Source organism: Martes martes (genome assembly GCF_963455335.1).
Source record: "Martes martes genome assembly, chromosome: 2".
In the NCBI taxonomy this organism is placed as follows: domain Eukaryota; kingdom Metazoa; phylum Chordata; class Mammalia; order Carnivora; family Mustelidae; genus Martes; species Martes martes.
Window position 1 is genome coordinate 15,187,582 of NC_137889.1, and position 23,306 is coordinate 15,210,887.

At 48.8% G+C, this 23,306-nt stretch overlaps 1 protein-coding gene across 4 annotated transcripts in view; it reads right to left on the bottom strand.

Moving 5' to 3' along the window:
- The window catches only part of ACSL1 (acyl-CoA synthetase long chain family member 1), a 65,031-nt gene that overhangs the window by 36,166 nt on the left and 5,559 nt on the right, over positions 1-23,306 (bottom strand). For all 4 annotated transcript variants that reach the window (XM_080797697.1, XM_080797696.1, XM_080797694.1 and 1 more), the window contains exon 2: positions 6,957-7,183. In XM_080797697.1, coding sequence (XP_080653823.1) covers positions 6,957-7,151 — 195 coding nt within the window. In that variant the 5' untranslated portion in view covers positions 7,152-7,183. The remainder of the gene's footprint in view (positions 1-6,956; positions 7,184-23,306) is intronic.

The following is a 23,306-nucleotide window of genomic DNA, read 5'->3' on the forward strand; positions in this document are numbered from 1 at the left end:
AAGCCTGTGAGAGGCGGCATCCTTTGCACAAAGTCAAAGCGCGTTGTCGGACCTGCTTGACCATACTCCTATTTAGTGAACAGTAGTAAGTGTTTACTGCCTGCTTAAATGGAACTGAGAGATAAATTTTTCTAAAACAATCATCTTTCTTTCTTGGAATTCCTAAAGGCAGCTACTTAATAACCTCTGGGGCCTGGTCTTGGCATGGAGTCAGAAAATCTGCCTTCAGTTTTCTATCATGCCTGCCCTTGTCTGCAGCCCACTCGCCTGCCCACCGCGGCCCCATGACCAGCGCCTCCTCATTCAAATGACCAGTCACTTTCAATTAGTGGGTGAGCCCAAAAACCTCGGTGAAATGTCCTACGATGTGAGTCTAGCCAAGAAAAAAGTAATTAGCAAGGTTTTTCATACTTTGTTATTAAGAAGGCGTAGAGTCTTAGAAGACGTGCTAAAGTTATGGCAAGGTATGAAAATGCTGATGTTTGCATACCCCCAGGATGCTAGGTCTAAACAAACACATCCCTTCCATCCAACTGCTAGGACCGCTTGCTAAAAATGCCCTCAGATGCCATAACGCTTTAGAAAAACATGTTTGAAAACTCTCTGAGCACCAGAGCAGCCAAGTTGCTAGGGATAAGATTAAAAAGCGAAATCTTTAAAAAAAGAAAAGCAAATCTTTGCATTCGTCTTTGACCACACGCACAGTGATTTTGCAATCGGACCAGGGAAGCACAGGCAGCGGGGGGATGCTGACGGGACACCTGTAATTACAAATGGCAAGTGAATGAAGGTTGGCGCCCCCAGACAGGAATCCCCACAAGTACTACTGACCGGTATGACGCCAGCGCATCAAACCAGGAGATCCTCTGGGAGCCCCACCCGGACTTCTGGTTGACCATTCCAAGTCTCCTCCGGGATGAGAATTCTGTTTTTATTGAGGTTTCTAGTTACAAGTGACTGCAGAAACAATTAGACTGTTGCTGATATTTCTCCCTTCCTCTTCATGCTCCCCCGCCACCGGGTTCGAATTCGTGAGTCTGACACCCCCTGTTGCGGGTGCTCGGCCACAGACCACCAGGCGGGCGGCCATGGGTGCACCATGGGAATGCACCCGCCCTTCCCACAGCCCTTCCTGCTCTGGCCCGGCAGCGACCCTACGGACCCTTCCTGCCCCCCTGCCCCACTGGACAACAGCGCCCCACTCGGAACCAGCCCCGGCCATTCAAGTCCCGCGCGTTGCCATTCTTTGCCTTTTGTTTTTTCCAGCTTTACTGAGGTGTCCTCGATAAACCCGTGAGGCCCCTAGAGTACCGAGAGTGAGGCCTGCACTGTGAAGAGTCTCGTAATGGAGTTATTAACATCTCGTCACCTCACAGATGTATATTTTGTTTTCTTTCCTGGTGAAAACACTCGAGTCCTGCTCTCTGAGCGACTCTCAGTTGTCCGGTGCAGTGTTCTCAGCCACGGTCGCCATGTTCTAGGCGAGCGCCTCAGACCTTGCTCATCGGGCAGCTGGAAGTTTGGGCCCTTTTCTCCCTATACTCCCACCTCCGGCCCCGGGGAACCACCCTCCTCCTCACTGCTTCTCTGAGTCAACTTCTTTGGGTCATTTTCACTCTCTGGATTGCCAATGTCATTACCTCAGAGACAGGCAGTTTGTCTGTGCAGGTCCCATGTGAGTCTTCGTCAAAACTTAAAACCACGCTATCTGCTGAGCGTGGCCTCCACAGGCCAGATGTGTTCCCTTTGGTGCGCTCCTTTCAGAGTTCTGACGAACCAGAGCTCTAGCTTGAGGGCACAAGAACAAGCTGCTCATATTACTCTTGGCTTAAGGACACTCCTTGCCCTCTGCCAGGGAGAGAAGAGGTCCTTGGCCGTTATGCCCTCCACCCTGTAAGCTACGTGAGGCCAACAACCTCTTCTTCCCAGGGGTGGTGCGCACATTACTCGGCCGATGTTCAAGTGCTTCTGAATGGATGCCCGTCAGATAATGTCTCTGTGACTCACGGCAGACTAAATCCAGAGTGTCCCCTCCTCCGTAGGAGACCTTCTGGAGCACAGGACTAACACGCTACGGCAAGCTGCTCACCGTATGTAGCCCACCATGTGGACGGGCCGATCTCAAGCTTTCCCGCCAAAGTGGGGAGCCAGCCAGCATGCGCCCGAATGTCAGATCATCACCTGGTGTGAAAGTCATCCAACTCCGACAAGAAGTCTGACACCCAAAGAACCGGTTCTGTATTGTGAAAGATACGGAGCCACCCTGGAACCAAGGGGCCATGGCTAACAAGTTTAAACAGTGAATCTGTTACAGATTAATTGGTTTAGTTGCCAGAGGTAAATCTGAAACCAAGTCCTGATATTTTTAAAATGAAGTCTCAAAAAGCCTGGACCTGTTGGTATAAAAAAGTTTTGGGGGGCTGTCTGGGGTAGCTCAGTTGGTTAAGCGTCTGCCTGCAGCTCGGGTCATGATCTCCGGGTCCTGGGATCCAGACCAGCATCAGCTCCTTGCCCAGCAGACAGTCTGCTTCTCCCTCTCCCTGTACCCTTCCCCTGCTGTGCCCTTGCTCGCATAAATAAAATCTTAAAAAAAAAAAAAGTTTTTTGATCCTACAATTTACTCCCTTCTTTAATATTTAAAAACAAAGCATATAACTTGGGTTTTCCTTTAAGTACACTCTAATCTAGCAGTAGTCACTCAAAATCTTTCCATGTGAATTTGACAAGTAAGCTACCTCAAGGCCTACACGACATCTCTCACCAGTTAAAAGGAATTCTCATCTTCTTTCTACTACCTCCTTCAGCAATTACAATGATTCCCTTTTATGCTTTGGGATGGTTTGTTGCCTCAATCCCTTAAGCTCTGGTAGGTGGGCTTACGACCCAATCAGCACCAAGTTTTGCTCTGACCCCATCTATATCCAACCTGGTGCAGGGGAAGAGGAGAAGGGGAGGCAGAAACTCACCAAAAATGCACTTTTGCTGCTGGCCCAGGCTCTGACAGCTCCATGCTCTCAGCCCCAGGCTTCCCTCCCACCCCATCCTTGACGGTGTCTGATCCCACAGCCAGCCTGTGCGGGAAGTTCAGACTCCATTCTTCTATTACCCGTTCCTTTTCGTCCTTTCATTCTATCATTACTCGCAGACTCATCTGCCTGCAATACCCATTTTCAGAAGAGGCTGCTCCTGGGTCCAAAGGTCTAGCCACTGGCTCTTCAAATCAATCTAGACAGGGATACCTGGGTGGCTCAGTTGGTGAAGCATCTGCCTTTGGCTCAGGTCATGATCCCGAGGGTACTGGGATCGAACCCCGAATCAGGCTCCCTGCTCTGTGGGGAGCCTGCTTCTCCCTCTCCCTCTGCCTGCCACTCCCCCGGCCTATGCTCTCTTTCTCTCTGTCAAATAAATAAATAAAATCTTTAAAAAATTAATCTAGACAGACCCAAACTTGCCTTATTATCCTTATTTTCCTCCTCCCCCACCCTGAAAAACCCTAGCTATAATCCATAACTTTCAAGTACTGTAATGAACTGTAATGAAAGCAGCATAACAGAGCTCTTGGTAGCCCACTAAGGGTAGGTACAATTTTGCCTCTTTGGATTCAGCTGTTTTCTTATATATAAAACATGATGGTTACGAGGAGGCCTTTACAGAAGAAGAAAACTGACACTGACCGAACACTTAGCATGGACAAGCGGACACTCTGCAAACAATCTAAGCAGCCCTCTTAATGCCCACCAGGGAGGGCAGATACTGTCACTCCTGTTTTCTAGAAGGCTGAAGGTTGAGAAAGTCAGGGGAACTTGCCCAAAGCTGCCCGGTCTAAGCTGAGGAGCCGGGCCCAGCCTCTGCCACATCTACCACCTCCCTGGTCCTTTCCAGTGCCATCATGCTCTCCTCCGTCTCACCAAGGCCTGGGCCCTAACAGGTCCCAAGGGGTCCCTAGTCACTGTGGCGAAGGTCATCTTCACCAGGGGACGTGGGGATCTCAGCCAACAGGCAGAGGCAAGCTGAAACCTGGAAATGTGCACCTCACCTATGAACGTGATTAAAGGCCTCACAGGCACAGAAAACCTCACTTCCCTCCACAGCTCAGAGTCATGGAGCAGCAGCAGAAAAATTCTGTGGCAGATGGAAGTTCCTCCCCAACATGCAGGGAGAGGCAGCCCTTGGGGTTCCGCTGCTGCAGGCAGGGTCAGCTGCCACCATGGATGCCGGGGCACAGCCCTCTAAGCACAGCCCAGATCAAACCACGCTTGAAAGTTAAAAAAGGCTTGTTGGATTCTGTTCCAAACTCCAGCTTCTCTGTCCCGCTCTGCAGCCTATGTCCTCACTGCCTTTCATACATGGGGCTGGGGCTCAATGCTAACATCCCCTTTATCACAGTGACTTTTTTTTTTTTAAAGATTTTATTTATTTATTCGACAGACAGAGATCACAAGTAGGCAGAGAGGCAGGCAGAGAGAGAGGGGGAAGCAGGCTCCCTGCTGGGCAGGCAGCCCCATGTGGGGCTCGATCCCAGGACCCTGGGACCATGACCTGAGCCGAAGGCAGAGGCTTTAACCCACTGAGCCACCCAGGCGCCCCTATCACAGTGACTTTTTAAAAATTGTATTTATTCACTTGAGAAAGTGAGAGAGAAGAGGAGAGAGAGAGAGCACAAGTGGGGGGCGGGCAGAGGGAGAGGGAGAAGCAGGCTCCCAACTAAGCAGGAAGCCTGACGCAGGACTCAATGCCAGGACCCTGGGATCATGATCTGAGCCAAAGGCAGACACTTAACCAACTGAGCCACCCAGGGGCCCCTCCACCCTGACTTTTAAAAGGAAATGTCAGAAGCGGTAACTTATCAAGAACCTCTGTGCCGCTGCTTTAAGAAGGTGTAGCTTGGAATCACGTGGTGTGGGTAGTCATGAGATGCAGCAAAACCAAAAAGTGCAGATTCCTCTCGTTTTATCCGGGTAAGGTTTATGGCAAGCGGGAGAGGGTAAAAATCTGGATGTGAGATGGAGGCAGAGAGTGGGGGGATCAGGATGTGGACTAGCAAATGGCGCTTACTTGTTTTCAAAGTAGGAACCAAACAACAATATTTTATTCTGGCAATCAGTTCCTCTGACTGTGCCAGATAAGCAGGCTTTTCATGAATATGTAATGAAATGAATTAAGGGCTTCTTTCTGCCATAAGCAGTCCATACGGCCATGCTAGCTATATAAACGCATCTATAACTACCAAGCTCTCTTGAATTTGATATTTTAAGGTCTTTTTTTAGAAATGCAAAGCAATAAGACCTACAAGTTCTGAAAACCAGAACTAAGTCCATTTCTATAGGCCAAGAGAAAAATCAGGAAGCCTCACTACCAGGGAGTGGAATTATAGATTTTAATTTTCTTTCCGCTTCTCAGTAATTTTTAAACTATTCCACAGAGGACACACATGCTTATTTTTGCTTATTTTCCCAAGTTTCAGAATGACTTTATGTGAAGCTAGAGCTTAAAGAGCATATTGTAAGTGCTTCCACAATTTCTCATATAATACGAATTAGGCATTTACAGTTACTGCTAAATTATAAATATCTCAAATCTGCGTTTGCCAAATATTCTTTTCACAGCAATGGCAATGCTACTGTGAGACACCAGGTCCTCCTCCAGAAAGGAATCTCAAAAACCTCACACACATCTAATAGAAAAACTGAATTCTCCTCCTTCACGGTTTGTGATTAGTTGAGGTAAAATATTAAGCCACGTTTACCTTCTAAATAAGGCATAAAACCAACTTTTCTTGGCAATAATTCAGTCATTCTATTTTTACATTTTGGCGTGTATTAGACTGACATATCTTCTATATATTTAAAAAGCTTCGAATTAATGAATCCAAGCAATTGTCTAAAGGAAAGCAAAGAACTAAAACTATAAATAGCAAAACTATAAATAACAAAAAGGTACTCATCAGGCCAAGGCTTCATTTGAAAGGGCACCTCTCCTGCTCACGGCCATCAGCCTGGGGAGCAGGGCAGGATGGAGAAGAAGAAATATTCTTTATATGTGCTGAAAGTTAGAAATACTGAAAATCGATTCTGCCCTGGGTAGGGGAAAGCGAGAGACTACAATGCAGAGTGTAGGCCAAGAGTCCCAGCACCAGAGAGAACCCGGCTGCTTCACCTTTTCAACCCCTCACGTTTTATACTAAAGAGAGATTCAGAAGGGAATGAGGGCAGAGCCGAAGCATTAAGAAAGAATCTTTCTGAAAAGGGTCCTTAACTTTCCCTATGCCATCCCACCCATTCAGCCCTAATGAGGGAGACACTTTCACTTTTGTGTTTCACTTTCATGACGACAAGAACATGGCTGATGGTGTGCCCAAGTTCTACACCGCCGTGGTACTCAACCTCTGATACCACCTGAATGCCCTTGGCTTGTTCTTGGCCTACCCAAAACTCCGTGGTGTGTTATTCTGGCAAGTTCCTAGCCTCACCTTTCCCTAGGTGAAACCTCAGAGTCTCTTTCAAAAGCTAGGGAGGTGTTCTAAGTATCAGGTATACCACAGAGGAAATCCTTCTTTCCGGAATGTTTGTTCAACAACTCTCTTCTCTGCTGGAACATAAGCCCCTTGGGAGCAGGGACTCTATGCCTCTCCTTTCCTGCTCACAGAATCCTCTGGGCCGACTGTAGGGCCTAGCATCCGGTTGAAACTCAGTAGGATTCGTGCACTGAGACTCTGGGTGACTAGAGGGAGACACCCCGCCAACACCACCCACTTTGTCCCTCTGCCCTGTATTTTGGCCCTTACCCCCATCTATTACCCCACTGGCCAACTTTGTGTGTTGAGCACATTTTGGCTTACAAAGTGCCCTTGCAAGCAAATACCTGCCAGTGACTGATGTTGACCAACATAGAGCCCTCGACGGGGAACCTGGAGAAATGCAGAGAAAATGCGCAGGCAGGCCAGCCCCTCCACTTACCGGCACCTCCACAGACTGCATGGAGAGGTCGCATGGTGGCTTCAGGGCTTTGGGCCTCGTGGCGTACCAGAAGGTGGTGAGGGCGGCAAAAGCTCCAAAGCCCATGAGCGTGTTGGTCGGCAGCGTGCGGACGTACTGTCGGAAGTCAGCCAGCTCTGGCATTCGAAAATACCGGAACAGCTCGTGGGCTTGCATCGTCCCGTGATGGTCGCTCCCTAAGCTGAATTCTGTCAAAAGAGAAGAATGTCACATTCCTTCCAGGAAGGCAAGACCTCTGTCCAAAATTCCTAAAGGCCAACCATCCAACTTGATTCCTGACGGGTCAAGGCACTGAAGCCACAGTCTAACGGTCCGGCTCTTTCCTTGGCTGTCAAGTTTCACGTCTCTAAAAATCCTTTAGAAATTCATTGTACGTGTAGGGGCGCCTGGGTGGCTCAGTGGGTTAAAGCCTCTGGCTTCGGCTCGGATCGTGGTCTCAGGGTCCTGGGTTCGAGCCCCGTGTCAGGCTCTCTGCTCAGTGGCGAGTCGGCTTCCTCCTGCCTGCCTCTCTGCCTACTTGTGGTCTCTGTCTGTCAAGTAAATAAATAAAAAAAATCTTAAAAAAAAAAAAAAAAAGAAGTTCAATGTATGGGTATCAGTTTGTGTCAAGCTTCCATTCCCCGTGTTAAAAGGTTTCGTTCAGGAAGAATTCTTGCCACAACATGCGCCAGAGGCGTAAGTCACCACCTCCTTCCCTGACACTGTCTCTGTTCCCTTCCACCCGATCAGATATTCTCGGCTCCCATTATCATGGCTAAAGAGAAGAAAGGGGAAGATGCACAAATAAGTCCACACCACCTAACGGCCGTCTGCTCCTGCTTCTGCCCACGCATCTCAGAATGAGCTCCCAATGGATACAGCACACCAACCTAAATTTCAACATGCCTCTTGCCTTCCCCATACTCTGTACCACAAAAGCAGCAACACAAATGCCAGGGAACTAGAGTTCGCTATTCGAATCGAATAATTTCTTTTATATTCCTTGATTATATTAAAATGCTAAAAGGGTGCACATAAAGTTCAAACCAACCACCACACATCTAGAGAGAGATTGCAGCATAGTAGCTGAGAAGAAGTGGAGAAGGGTATTTAAGATCCCAGATTCGAGAGCCAAATCCTGTCTTCCCAGCTTATTAGCTAGAGGACTGGGGACACATTACTTCACCTCCCTGAGCCTCGTAGCCCTAAGAATAAATGGAGGCTGAAAATAGTAGTGATCTCGTGGGGTTTTTATAAGGACTAAATACACGGAGCACCAGAAATGACTCAATACGTTCTAGGCACTATCATTATTTCACCTACCTAGACTCTGTGATTGGTCCTGTGTGTAGAACAGGAAGGGACAGAGTTAATTAAAAACAAGGCTTGACCACAAAGAGTTCACCAACAAAATTAAGAGACCAAAAACGCACAGAAGAAAACTAGATAGGGACGCCTGGGTGGCTCAGTTGGTTAAGCGGCTGCCTTCGGCTCAGGTCATGATCCCAGCGTCCTGGGATCGAGTCCCACATCAGGCTCCTTGCTCGGCAGGGAGCCTGCTTCTCCCTCTGCCTCTGCCTGCCACTCTGTCTGCCTGTGCTTGTTCTCTCTCGCGCGCTCTCTCTCTCTCTCTCTCTCTCTCTCTGACAAATAAATAAAATCTTAAAAAAAAAAAAAAAAGAAAGAAAACGAGATAAAAAGCCTCACACTGGATGTTACAGACAACTCATACATATACCAATATAAAAAGTGTGCAGTACAGATAATAAGTAAGAGTAATTCTAAGGAGAAAACTATTGATGAAAAAGTGCTCTACAGCACGTGTGGCAGTAAAGGGGAGGACATCGTGGTAAATGCTCTGACGGCTTTTCTCGAACACCGCCTGCCAATTCACGGAGTGTGAACATCTTAGCTATAATTCAGGAGGTATCTGTGAATCACTTACAGTGTGTTCTTTTAAAGAGCTAGGTCACAAAGCTAAAGATAATTTTCTTTTTTCGAATACAGACATGTTTACGTTTCAATCTATAGTACTGTAATTATTTTTTTTTATGAAGTAGCAGGGGACCCATTGTTTTCACCAGCCACCAGTCCTGTAGTATATCTGGTCACCTTGGGCAGACATGTACTACAACAGCTCTGTGTAGGTATACACAGATGCACGCGCGCACACACACACACAGAGGCTATTTCCAGGTTTTACATAACAATTGAGAAGGAACAGATAAGCAAGATCTCTTTAGGTCACAATGGTGGAGAGGGAGAGCTCTAGGACTTAAAAAACCACTCACCATCTGTGCCACCCAGGGCTGACTGCTAGGTGACAAGCCACCACAGAGCAGAAGAGGTGGCGAGGGTGGGGGGGGGGTGCTGGAGGAGCTCAGCCGCCGCTTACCCAACCTGCCAAGGTCTCTCGGGGCATCAGTCACATGCCGACTCGCGCGCCGCTGCCCACTGGGCTAAAGGTAACTAGCAGACAAAATTCATAATTAACTTCCCAGGAGGAGAGAGGGTGGAGGATGGGCCAATGAGCAGCTGGGAGCAGAGTCACCCCACTGCTCCACCCATGGGCAGCGATGGGCATCAGTGTCACTGCCAGTGCCAGATCTGAAAACAGACACTGTTTTCTTTCTGCTCAGTTTCCCCATGAGAAGAGACAATGGACATGTTTAAAAAAAAACAAACAGCAAAATACACGATCAGATGTTGGGTGGTTATGTCGAACCAACATGAGACAGACCAAGAAAAAAACAGATTGTCTGTAGTACACTCCCGGCAGATTTATTCTAGATGAATGCATAGGAACTGAGTTACTCTGGTTGATGCCCATCATGGAGCATCCGGCGTATGCCAGGCCCGGTGCCCGCAGTGGGGAGGACGGTGCTGGGGACCCGGCGCAGGTTCTCCATGGGCTCACCGGCTGATGGGGAAGGCGCAAAATTAAGCCAGCAATGTCTGCAAGGCATGGGAAGTGTTCCCGCCGGTGGAGCGGGAGACGAGGCAAGGCCTCTGTGAGGAAGAGACCGTGAGGATAAGCAGACAAATCAAGTCTGGCCCCTGTGGTCAGCTTGCATAAACAGCACTGCTACCTTACAGACGCGAAGCAACCAGACGTGTACAACGTGCAAACGTGCCTTCCCCGGCAATCGTTCCACCTTCCAGCCGTCTTCATACCCACGGCGCCCCAGATCTGAACAGGACTTTCCCACCCAACCCCCACACACCCCTCTGCCCTTGTCTCTTCTCTCCCACAGGTCCCTAAGGTGATTTCCATAAAACCTAGATTGCGTGAATTCGCAGGGGCTGTTCAACAAAATCCCATCCCTGTGTGAGAATAAAAAATAATTCCCCCGTGAACAAATGCAGTTATAAGCTGGTGATTTTTTTTTCTATTTTAGGCATCAGCAGTAGCCAAGCTGTAGACAGCATTAGACTAAGAAAGAAAAAAGAAAGTCTCTTTCTAGAGATAAGAAATAAATTAAGATACTAAAAAAACTAAGAAAGAAAACTTGAAAAAAATAAAAACTTCAGGAAATTACTGATTTAGGGGCACCTGGGTGACTCAGTGGGTTGGGCCTCTGCCTTCGGCTCAGGTCATAATCTTGGGGTCCTGGGATCGAGTCCCGCATCGGGCTCTCTGCTCAGCAGGGAGCCTTTTCCCTCTCTCTCTCTGCCTGCCTCTCTGCCTACTTGTGATCTCTGTCAAATAAATAAAAATCTTTTAAAAAAAATAAAGAAAATTACTGATTTAGTAGCACCCGGGCTAGACCATTTAATCAGACATGAGTCTGTGACTCTAAGGGTTTAAATCCAGCTGCATTCTCATCTTTAACGGGTAATGACGAGGTACAGCAGTTTAATTCATGCCTCTCAGTGGAGAGCCAGGTGACAAGCCACAAACCAGCTTCACTGAACCCACTGGCTAATGCTGTACATAGGAAAACTATAGTCTTTCCAGTAAAGAACAAAAGCAAATCCTGTAAAGCATTATAAATCTCCCTTCTACGGAACTGCTAGGAAGGAAAAAGTACTTGGGGTGTTTAAAAATGAAGGCAGACCCACATCCAAAGAAAACCGGCCACAATAAATAGCCTTTCAATGCTGCAGGTGAATATAAACACCACGCTTTAAGACAGTCCCCCAACAGGTCTCGAAGAAGAAGAATCAAGACTCTTCCTTGCCAACAAATGATTAAAAACTAGACAGATTTTATTCTTATTCCAATGGTGTTCCAGCTGGAATATTTTTGAAATTCTTTCAAAAGCAAATTTCCACATCAACCTCTCCCGGACGTTTGCAGGCCTGGCAAATAACAATGCTGCTGTTTGCTAAGAATAATGATTCAATCAGCTTAAAGGCTTAAGCAGTCAGTATTTCTCGGTCAAGAACGCACAAGCCTATTGGCAGTTAGCTTCTCCTTCCCCGGCAACGCTCTTGCGGCTCCTTCCTCCCCACGCCTATGAAAAGGGGGGTTTGCTCCCTGGAGTCTAAAACCACAGAATGGGGGCACCTGGGTGGCTCAGTCCATTAAGCGTCTGCCTTCAGCTCAGGTCATCATCTCAGGGTCCTGGGATCGAGCCCCGCATCGGGTTCTCTGCTTCCCCCTCTCTCTCTGCCTGCCTCTCTGCCTACTTGTGATCTCTGTCAAATAAATAAAATCTTAAAAACAAACAAACAAACCACAGAATGGACAGTGAACATAAGAACAGCGGTGCACGTCCAGGGCAAAGAACCAGAGGGAAGGATGCCTGGGCTTCCAGAAACAGCTACACGGGGCCAAGTCACAGAAACTGGATCGCATGACCATCAGAAAACAGAAATCCTGGTACTTATCGACCCAAACTGTGGGGAGCCTAGCTAGCGGCTCAGCAAACGCTGATTTAGTGTTTCAGAAAGTGAAGTTTTCACACTCTGTATTGCACTGTCTCGCAATAGAAAATGATTATAAGGAAGCTGAGGCTGGAGATTTACGGGGCTTCCCCGAGACGCCGACCTAGCTCTCAAGTCGTGCTTTTTCCTGTACGTGAACAATTCCTACCCTCTGCCCCTGGTCCTCGGCACCGGGAACACGCGTGCACCCCTCTGTGCAGCGGGGGAGGGGGGCGTGCAACTTGCAAGTCTCCTGCCGCTCACCCCGGCTCAGGAACCGCGAGGGCAGGTGCCCTCTAAAGGTCCTTCTGGCACTCGCTTTCCACGACAGGAGCAGAGCCTAGCATCTGAACTCCATGTGAACACTCCATGTCTTACATAACCGCCCGCTTTTGCCCCATCATCCTGCACTCTGAACATATAGGCCCAAGGCCACCTGGACACAAAAGTTCACCTCTTACCATTTCGTTTACGCCAGGAAAAAGGGGTGTGGGGCAAAGGTGACTCACAGGGGCATCATTCTCTAAGGACACAGCACATACACACACAGCTCCTATGATTGTGTAGATTTATACTTACATCAGCATTTTATTTTCTTCCTATCATTTGCAAACCAAAAAAAAAAAAAAAAAAAGGTGATCTGGACGTGTCTCCCCTTCTAAAGTTCCTCAAGCTTTCATTCAGCTGAATAATCACGGTCTGATGGAATACTTCGCTAGGAATGCAGCCTTCAAGCAAACCCACAGAAATAAATTGCACCCTTGCCCCGGCAGCGGCAGATGAAGAAATCCTGACATCTCTCCTTAAAAGCAGCAAGCCAAGCTGGCAAGATGCTGCCATTCCTTGCCCCACCTCCTCCCCTGGTACAATAGGCTATTTACAGAAGGCTCAAACTCCCCCTTTGTCCTGCACTGGCTTGGGCAGAGCTCAACCTCGGGGAGGAACAAGAGGGCGGCAGCCTGACCATGCGCTGTTCTTTCAATGTGCCACTCCAAAACTGTCGGATTCGTGCTCCTTAACCCTGGCTGGCAAATGACCTAAAGCTAGATTTGCTTAAGCCATCCCCTCTTGAACCAAAAGAGCGGCCGGGCTCTCCCTGAAGAGGGTTCTATGGGAGCTCCACAGGGACACCGGAGTCCACCAGTTTGGGAGGAAAAGCAGAAGTCGCTGTCCAAACCCCATTCTGTACAGGAGCTCCCGACCACGGACACTGCCCTGGGACCATCGTCCTGTTCTGAGCCTGAGTAGGGCAAAGACCGACCATCCGGGTAACTTCAGGATCCCACACAACAGCGGGCAAGTCGTTCCACGGGGAATTAATTACTCCCTTCTACTGCCTTGGAGCGGTTCTTCCCAACTAAGTATAATAAACCTTAAGTAGCACACTTGATTTCCATGAAAGTGAGGCTCTGGATCACCAATTCAATTTCCAGCAAGATTGTAAAAGGAGCAATGAAGCAGAGACACTCTGCTTTCAGAAACCTGACTTATGGAAATATTCAGTCAAGTTGAAAAGTCTCTACCAACCCACTCCCTGCCCATCTCCCCAAAGTTAGAAAGAGGAGGACATAAATCTTTTAAAGCATCAAGCTCAACTAATTTGTAACCAGTGAGATCAGGGCAATGCCTCACCTGTTCAGACTGGCCACCAAGCCACAACTTCCAGATGTGCCCCCAAGTAGTGAGATTCCAAATATTATGTGTCCAACTTGAACAGATCAACTTTTAGGGATAGAGGACATGGTCCAACGTCTACTTATAACAGTTTCTGTAAGCTACATATATACTTAGGCCACATGACAAAACAAATTACTTGATACAGTGTGTGCTTTTTCCCTATTTACATGTCACTGGTATTTTATTAAAATTCTTTGAGCATGCTTCTTCAAACAGGATCTTTAAACATGTTTCTTCAAATAGGATTTTGTGCGGTCACATTTGTTGCCACCACTGAACAAATTCTCCCACATCACAGGAACACACCTGCACAATGTTAGGACAGTTTAAAAAATGTGCCCAATGGGTCCATATTATATAACTCAACCTCATACCTGATTGCTTGTTAAACTGACTTTTAAAAGCTTTTGACAGTAATATCCACTATTTGCCTTTGTAAGGTCAAACCTCCAGAAATAACAACCTAGCGAGTGTTACATTTCTTTGCCTTAGAAAAGTCGGAAGTCAGTGACGTGGGCTCTGTGAGGACCCAAGACTAGGACTGGCAGAGGGGGCTTCAGGAAAGGGGCCTTTTCTACCTGATGGGTGTTCAAACTGAGGTGACTGACAGGACCCCCCACAAACGAGAGCCTGGGTGAGAGAGAGGACACCTCGCAAAATGAGAGAACCTGGGTGACATGAGGACTGACAGAGTTTGGGGGAAACCCTCACCCTCTCTCGGGGCATCTATGTTATTTACTCTTCATGTGTGGACCCCATTCGTGAGGCCTGGAAGTAAGAGACGTAACACAAATATACACACAACATCGTGAAAAACAAGGTGGCAGCAGGGCCAAAGAAATGAGAAAAGAGGTCGCACACCCTCAAGGAGGAGCCGTGTGCAGAAGCCACAAAGAGGGCTGGTCCTCAGGGGATCAGTGTGGCCTCTGAACGTCAGCTCTGCTTCAGGGTATGGGGACCAAACAGGATGGCTGGAAGCAACTCCCCAGCTCCTTACTAGGACTTGAGCAAATGAATCCAGAATGAGTGACAGGATGAAACCGGGTTCACGAGAAGGGAAGGAAGACATTCAGGGAAATCAGTGTGAAATGATTTCTTTAAGAGCCGCTGTGCTGAGCAATTACAAACATGACTAAGCACAATTCTCACAACAGCCCCCGTGTAGGGAGATGTTATTAGCTTCAGCTCAAAGATAGGAGGCTGTGCCCGGGGAAAGTCCAATGTCATGCCCCAGCTCCACACAAGAACGGGACTAGACACCAGGTCTGAAGGCAAAGCCTGGGGACGCTGAAAGGCACAGGCTGCCACCAAGTCATGCGGAGATTCAAATCTAGACAAAGGTGGGAGGCAATGAGCTAGATGACAAAAGAACCATGACATGGGGCTTTGAAAAGCGGGGATCTGAATCCCAAAGCTCATCGATAGATGGAGGGACACCCAAATGCGGAACCTGCAGACAATGGAGTATCATTCAGCCTTTAGAACAGAAAATTCTGAAACGCACCATAACGTGGATGAACCTTGAAACTATGATACGTGTGCCAGGGACTTTGAATGCGGCAAATTCGTAGAGACAGAAATAGAGGCTACAGGAGTGGAAGGTGGGAGGGGTAGGGAGAGTCAGTGCCTCACGGGTAGAGTCTGTGTCTGGGATGATGAAAAATTCTGGAACTCCACGGCACTAACGGTTACACAATATGGAGAAAGTGCTTAATGACAATGAACTGTATGCTCAAAAATGGTTAAAAGGGTAAATTTTACATTATACCTATTTCACAGTAAGAGGCTTTTAATGACTTTAAAAAAAAAAAAAAACCAACAACCATATTTTGGTATGTGGATATAAAGGGGAAAAAGGAGGAACTGGAGGCGGGGTTTTCAAGCCTGGAGAATGAACCACAGAATGCGGAAGAAAAATGGGGAGGGGAGGCTGGAAGGTGGTTTGTGGGCTCCCAGCCAGCCTTCTAAGGTCCTGAAAGCTGCCCTCCACGTGTGAGGAGAAGGGTCCATCCTCTCCCCATGCATCTCTGGGCGAGCTCCCCTCCTGGTGCCTCACCTCAACAGGGCTAGGAAGGCAAGTGTCCCAGGGCCGGCTGCCTCCATTCTTCCACTGAGCTCCTGACCTCCTCTGGAACCCACCCGAAAGTCTTCCCTATGCCTCCATGCCCACTCTGTATCCCCCTCCTTTGCGGTCTCCTTCACCTACAGCCCTTGCCCTGGCCCTGTTTTCAGATGTCCAGCCCACCCAAACAGGTCACTTTCTCACATCAATTCGTAAGTACATGACCTCCTCAGTCAGAAGCAGTCAGCGCCCCCCCTGAATCCTTGGAGGATGCTCCCCGCAGCCCGTGTGCGACCCTTCGCACCTCCTACTTCGCACTTGTGGGGAGTGTATGCATCTCTCTCTTTCGGGCCGAGGGCCTCTTCCCATCTGCCTTTATATGCCCCAGTGCCTTGTCCAAACAGGTGCTTTATTGACCATCACTGAGTTGTGAATGACCCTCTGGGATTCTGACCAGTTCTCTGCCACGGGCCCTGGGGAGGGTTTATTTATAGAACAATGATTCTCCAAAGGGAAAGGAGGTATTTCAAGTATTTCTAAACTTTAGCATTCTCCCTCTAAACCCCACATCGCGGCGGCGGCGGCGGCAGCTGCAGGGAGCCCGTGTGCGCGAAGGAAGCAAGCACCCCTACCTAGTGATGCAGAGGTGGGAGAAAAGGTGGGAGACCACTGAATTAAGCTATTTTAAAAAACACTCTCCTGCCTGTCTTCCCATGATGTTCTCCAATGCCCAGTCTGTTGCACTTCTGTAAAATGTCACCTCAAGGTCATCAAAGGACAAGGGTCCTCTCCTCTCCTTAGCAGACATGTAGACATATATTCAGACAGGAGACTGTGGATCGCTTTTTGAAAGATCAGGGTTGCCCATAAGGAAGGGAAGAGAGCAGACAAATACCTTTCTTAAGTAGAACCGCAAATGTCAGAAGAAGGGCTTGAGTCCTGACACCAGGCTGGCACCCAGGTTCTGGAAGTGTGTCCTCTAGGGCAGAGAAGAGAAGCCTCGAAACCAGAGAAACCTCCCAGGAGCTGCTGGGAGCAATGGCGGGACCGCAGGGAGGAGAGCCCGTGGCAACGCCCACGGCAGCGGGTGGGCGGCCATCTGAGATGTAAGGAATGCCACACGCAGGACCTGCCCAGCATTCTCTGGAAGGCAGGGGAAAGAAAGCCGGAGAGTTCTCCTTCCATCACCCTTCAACATAGATATGAAGATCTGTCACGTACAGCCACTTGGGAGAATGGTGACTGCAGTTTGCATATGCCCAGCGAAGACTTCCAGGTGATGTGAGGTGGCTCGGATTTAAGAGAACACGTTTCCATTAAAAAAAAAAAAAAAAAATTCCTAAGGGAAGCAAGATTTTTCCTCTGGTCTTCAAACATTGATTAAATTTTGTTAAGCGAGTCTTCGGAAGCCAAGACACAGCAGGGCCATTTCCTGGTGCGAGTTAGAGAAAGGGGCAGGGTGGGCGGAACGGGCCTCGGTCACTCGTCTCACTTGAGCTGATGGCCATAAGACCCACTGGCTACGCCGACCCAACCCTTCCATGGGAACCGAGACAGAAGAGGCTTCGGTAGGTCCGGCTTCCCACGCACCCACTGGATCCAACAAGGCATGTGACCTCAGCTGACATCTGGCACATGAGGAGCCCAAATTATGTCTGGAGGACCACATGTTAAGAACATGACACCACAGTCTGGGGGACAGGGCAACACAAGGAGAGCCTATTCTGACAAGAGCTGGGGAAGGAAATACAATTCAGAACGGACTCTCCACCTTCCTGGCCTGCGATGAACCACAAAGCAAGCTCTGGGACAGGAGGCTTCACCTCCTGGGAGGGAAATAACTTACTAGGAAAGAGGACAAATGTCTTTTGATGATAGTCACGGCTGGACCCCCACGAGGCAGGAACTCCTCTCCACTCAGGGCTCCAAGACGGGAAGGGGGGCCCATTTGTTTGAGAAACTGCACACAGAGAAGGTACCTAAGTCCCGGGTTCCCCTCAGATGTTGTGTCCAAGAGAATAGGAGTCTCAGAGACAAGAACCTCATTGCTCTAGGTACTGGCTATGCCCGTTGAGCTGCTGCCTGTGTGGGTCTCAGAGGGGATCCAGAAAGGGTGAGCACAGAGGAAATGTGCGCCTCCTTCTGTCACCAACACCAGGGAGCATCTCCAAGGCGATGCGAGAGAGAGCAGAAGATGGCCGCACTGCCCTGTCTTGAGTCAGGGACTTGATAACAGATTCCACCCCCACCCAGAAACTCCAGATGACAGCATGACACGGAAAGACAACAAGCAACATTACATTAAAAGCTGTCACTTCTATGCTACACCACATAGGTATTTGTTTTGTGATTTTATTAGTCTATGTACTTTGCTGTGTTATTACTTTTTTTTATTTCTCGAGATGAAGAAGATATCACTAAGTGAAGTCAGTTCATTTCTTCTCATACGTAATATTTCCCACCTCTCCAGAAAATGGCCTAGGGCCTTCTAGAAGAGTGACAGATGGGGCAGAAGCCCCCTCACCGTCCACCTGGTGTGGGACGCTAGTGCAGCCACTGACCAGTTATGTGGCAACTTCCACCTAAGGGTCCCTTTGAGAAAGGTCCCACTGCAAATGAACAAAATCACAGGGAAAAAACCCACTCTCCCTCCTCCCTGGTTGACAGAAGGCCAACAGCACGAGGACACAGTGCTCGTGGGCTTCCTCTGCCTTCAAAGAGTTTAGGGTATCGGTGAAAACAAACACTCCTGCAGGAAAGATTTAACCCGACTAACCAGACAGAAGGTGAAGAAGTGAGTGGTGGAGGGCTTCGGGAGGGAGAAAGCACTACAGATGGGCTGGTGTGGAGGCAGGGCCTTCCAGAAGGCGGAGGGGAGCAGGCAGAGACCAGTGGGGGTGGGGCAACAGCCTGAGAGCCAGCCCAGGCTGGTGGGTTGGGGCAGGGGCGGCTGGCTGGTCAGGAACTACGGTGCCACAAACCAGGGTCACGGTCACGCCACCAGTTCACGCTGAGCCCTGGCTGGCTGCAGAAGCTCGTCCCCCTGCAGTCGTCTGCCGAGCATCCCGTGTCCCCACCAGGGCGAGGAATGGTGCGGGTGACTGAGAAGAACGGGGCCCAGTCCTTGCTGCTCACAGAGGTCACGACGATCAAATAGCAATGACCTGGCTAAGAAGGCTGAAGGGACACAAGGTTGGGTCGAGTTACTTACACCTCTGAAAATAGACGGTGGCTGCAGGGGGGCGGATAAACTAGACGAGCAGCTTAGCCGTGCGGGTAAGTGGGAGACAGAACACGGGCGGACCTCCACCCACACAGAGGAAGGCCAGACACCCAGGGACGGGGACGCTTTCGAGTGTCCACAGATTTCAGCACAGAAATTGATTGTTTAATTGTCTGTGTCCCTAAACAGCAGCGATGAAGGGAACCTCCCATTATTCTTACGCGGTGGGTTCCTCAAGACCAAACAGAGCCTTGGCAGAGCGTGGGGCCCCTTTGTGACCTCGTCAGCTCTGTGGGAGACCTTGGGGGTGGTGGAGGAAGTGACACACGAGACACAGACAGGGTTGAAGGATTAAGCTCATTCTATGTGGAGGGAAGGGTGGGGGCCTGGTGACAACCAGGGACAAGGGCTAGAATAACAGCCAGAGTTCAGGTAACTACCAGAGGAGGTGGCGGGCCGCAGGGAAGCTGCAAAACCAAACACACCCAACAAGCTGCGAGGACTGCTGAAAAATGACGCCATGTTCCAAAGGGAAGGAAGAAGAAGAGATGGTCTCCGCCGGCTATTACCTACTTGCAACAAGTGACATGAATTCGGGGTCTCTATTTTCCCCTTGTGTTTTTTTAAATTTTATTAGGAAAATGTCCACATGGATTCAAAGGTAATTAGAGTAGTTTAAGAAGGCACGATATGCCCCTAATCCCAGCTTGAGCTTTATTCAGGATCAACATTTTATGACTATTGTCTCATTTTACACCCATTAAAACAAAAAACAAGATTTCAAAGAAATCCCACACATCTTCTCGTTCAGGTGACACTTCGGAGGTCCATCCAGCATGATGCTCAGGCAGCTCTGTGAATGGATCTGCTGGGAGTCATGCTGACTGACCCATCCCTGCATCCTGCCGTCTGACTACAGGTTTCAACAAAGAAAGCCAACCTAAATATTGACATAAGTGCCATATGCAGCATGATTTTTAATTGTCACCCAAGGGAAGGTCCATATGCTCAATTGAGAATATTTCCTGTGTATCCACTCTATATCAAACATTGCTCCAGCCTTGGGGGAGGGACACAGCATAAAATAAAAAAAACACAAAAATAAAACCTTTGTCCTAGGGACGCCTGGGTGGCTCAGTCAGTTAAGCGTCTGCCTCTGGCTCAGGTCATGCTCTCAGGGACCTGGGATCAAGTCCAACATCAGGCTCCCTGCTCAGTGGGGAGCCTGCTTCTTCCTCTCCCTCTGCCCCTCCCCCTCCTCATGCTCTCTCTCTCTCTCTCTCAACAAAATAAATAAAATCTTTAAGAAATAAAAAAAAATAAATAAAATCTTTTTCCTAATGAGGCTTCTACATTGTTAAGCTTTGGTCCAAAGTCAAAATATACTCTGGATTTAACATGACTCTTCCGATGTACAAGGCCAAATTAACATGAGTCACAACCTAGTTTTGCAAAGCAGTTCTGATCCCCCTTAACTGACAAACTGAGTTTTCTCTCTCTATTTTTTAATGGCATTTATAGGTATCCTGCCATGCTGATGTACAAAGAAGGAGTTAATTTTCTCGTTCTCTCAACTTTTTAAAGTGCATCCAGAATAATAAAGAAATGGGTTCTTAATATGGAAATGCAGCCATCTATGAACTCTAGACATCTGCAAATGTTTTCTGAACATTGCAAAATATATATATATATACACATATATATACATATATGAATTTAACATAAAAGGAAAATAGCTGCAGAAGTTCTAATGCCTCCACTCTGCACCCTGGGTGGTCTTCCCACTTCGGGACTTTGGGGCGCAGGGCACGTGTGCTCCATTTTGGAGACTACCACTGAGCAGTACCCGCAAATTCTGCGGGCATCTGCCTGGCCAGAGTCTCTGTCAGTTCTTGAGTATGGGAGACAAATAAAAGTGCTAACTGGAGCCCCCTGAAAAGTGTGCCACAGCTAGGGGGCAGCATTACCATTTGGGGCCAAAACCTACACACAGACTTCCCACCTAAGGGGGAGACAAAGACACTCAACATTGCCCATGAGGGCAAGAAGTGTTCTGGAGAGGACAGGCTTTGCCAGGGATGTCGCCGGGGCAAGCATGAGAGCCCAAATGGACTGGGCCAGCTAGTCTGCAGGAAGGAGAATCAGTGCCTCAGAGCCATGGCCGACTAAGAGGCTGGCCTCCTCTGAGGCCTCTCCTGGGGAGCCCCAGGCTTCAGCCCCTGCCTCAAGGGCCAAGGATCTTCAGCCAGCCTACCCTCTAGAGAGGTGCTGGGATCCATGGCGCTTATCTCTGAAAGGTATCAGGAAAACACAGGCTGGCTCTGGCTTCCAAGTCGAGCCTGCCTCTGGGCCCGCAGCCACACCTCCCTGGACCACGGTTCTGGCCTCTGGGAGGCGGGCGGCTGGTTGAACTGCTCGACAGGCAAGTTCCCTGCCAGCTCCCCATTCTGGGGTACCTCAGAAGCCTACGTGAGGCACAATGTGGGCAATTGTCCCTAGAGAAGGAACAAACAGCTATTTGACCATTTTACTAGTGGCACGGAGACAAGGTATGGTTTTAAGTAGAAATACCAGGTAAATGAAGACTACGGTACAGTTATGTAAGATTATTTAGAACTTGACACTGATCTGCCTTCTTCCCACTACAAAGCCTATAGCCACCTGCTGTTTGAAAATCTCCAGAAGTACCCTGCAAACGATACCTCAGATATACCCTAAGACATTAAGTTCAACCCAATGAAAGTTCAGGCTTTAGTCTAGTGATTTTTGATGCCTTGATCTTACCCACAAGATCTAAACTTTGTCCAGGACCATAATACACAAACCTGGGACATCTAAAAGTATATTCTTGTCAGTCAGTGACTCCCTTCTATACCTGACCATCAGAACGTCTCCTGGTCTCAACCAACCATCAGACGGTATTAAGTGCTTACTTGCAGTAAGGTCCCATGTTAAATGCTGCTGAAAACTCACAGATGACAATGACTAGGTCTGTTAAATGCCCAGAGCCTAGAATGGAGCTGGGGAGCCTATGTAAGGGAACAAGATATGTTCACATATCTTGTGAAGGAGGGAGGGAGGGGAGTTATTCCAAACAATGAATAACCAGTACAGCCAGGCATCAACCAACTGGGAACGAAGTAAGCCACTGGCCCACAACAGGCTCAGGAGATCCCTGGATGGACGAGGCTTGAACTCTTCCGAATCAAAATTAGGGGTGGGGGCACTTAGGGTGGCAGCTATTTCTACCCAGTATGGGAGTGTTTCCACATCTGAACCATCATCGTGGCTGCTGGCACACCGCAGCTCGCTGACTGTCAGCCCGGGGTTCCAGTGAGTGATCGGGAGTCTCTAAGGAAGGCGGGTGCGATAAGGACTCGCAGACAGGTCATGCTAAATGCACAGGGTCCCTGGGGTCCTTCCAGGACGTAGGAAAGCCAGTCAGGCAGAGGAGAGAGCTCACGGAAACGTTCTTGGGAGGCAGAGATCTTGATGCAACCCTGTGCTTCCAGAGTCTGCCTTTCCAGAAGTCCCAGGATGTGGTAGCTGGGGAGAGACAAGGGAAACAGCAAGCTGGAAGCAAACTCTAGAAGCTCATGAGAGCCAGGCTAAAAACTTGGGGCTTTCTAAAGGGAGTCCTGGAAGCCTTCTCGGCAGAAGGGCGGGATCCAATCAGAGTTCTGCATTAGGAAAAGTAATCACCCTCCCTCTCTCACGCGTGCTTTTTTTTTTTTTTTTAAAGATTTTATTTATTTATTTGACAGAGAGAGGTCACAAGTAGGCAGAGAGGCAGGCAGAGAGAGAGAGTGGGGGGAAAGCAGGATCCCCGCAGAGCAGAGAGCCCGATGCGGGGCTCGATCCCAGGCCCCTGAGATCATGACCCGAGCTGAAGGCAGAGGCTTAGCCCACTGAGCCACCCAGGCGCCCCTCTCTCTTTTTTTTTTTTAACGAAGGGTCTCTGCTGTCTAAACCAGAGGTGATGGGGATATGGATTGGGTGGTGACGCCCAGGAGGAAATGGAAGAATGGCTATGTGTTGTGCAACCCTGTACAGAGAGTAAATTAAGAAAAGCAGATTGCAGGGCACAAATCAGAGAGTACATCGAGATCTGGTCATTCCCCGAACAGGCCCAGGAACAAACTCCCCTGTGTGTCATGGCCGGAGGGGAACACAGGTTGTGTAATCTGGGCTCAGTCACCCATCTCCCAAACAACAGGTTTGCCAAGGGAGCAAATTAGGCTATTTCAGTGTTGTGGGGGCCTGGGGTCACTGGGAAGTCCCTCAGACCAGGGTGACTGAGGAAGCGATGTGCCTGAGCTAGGGTCCCTACTCTTGTCCCCTTCGACCATGGCAGCCCTGCTTTTATTTGCTATCTTGGGGTTCTGCCTAAAACTGTACTAGAAAAAAGGCTGCCCTCCCCACTAGAGGATACCACTGTGCCTTCAAACCCTGAAAATGCACAATTCTGTTCTCTTGTCTAAAACATGCTGAGAAAGTCTGT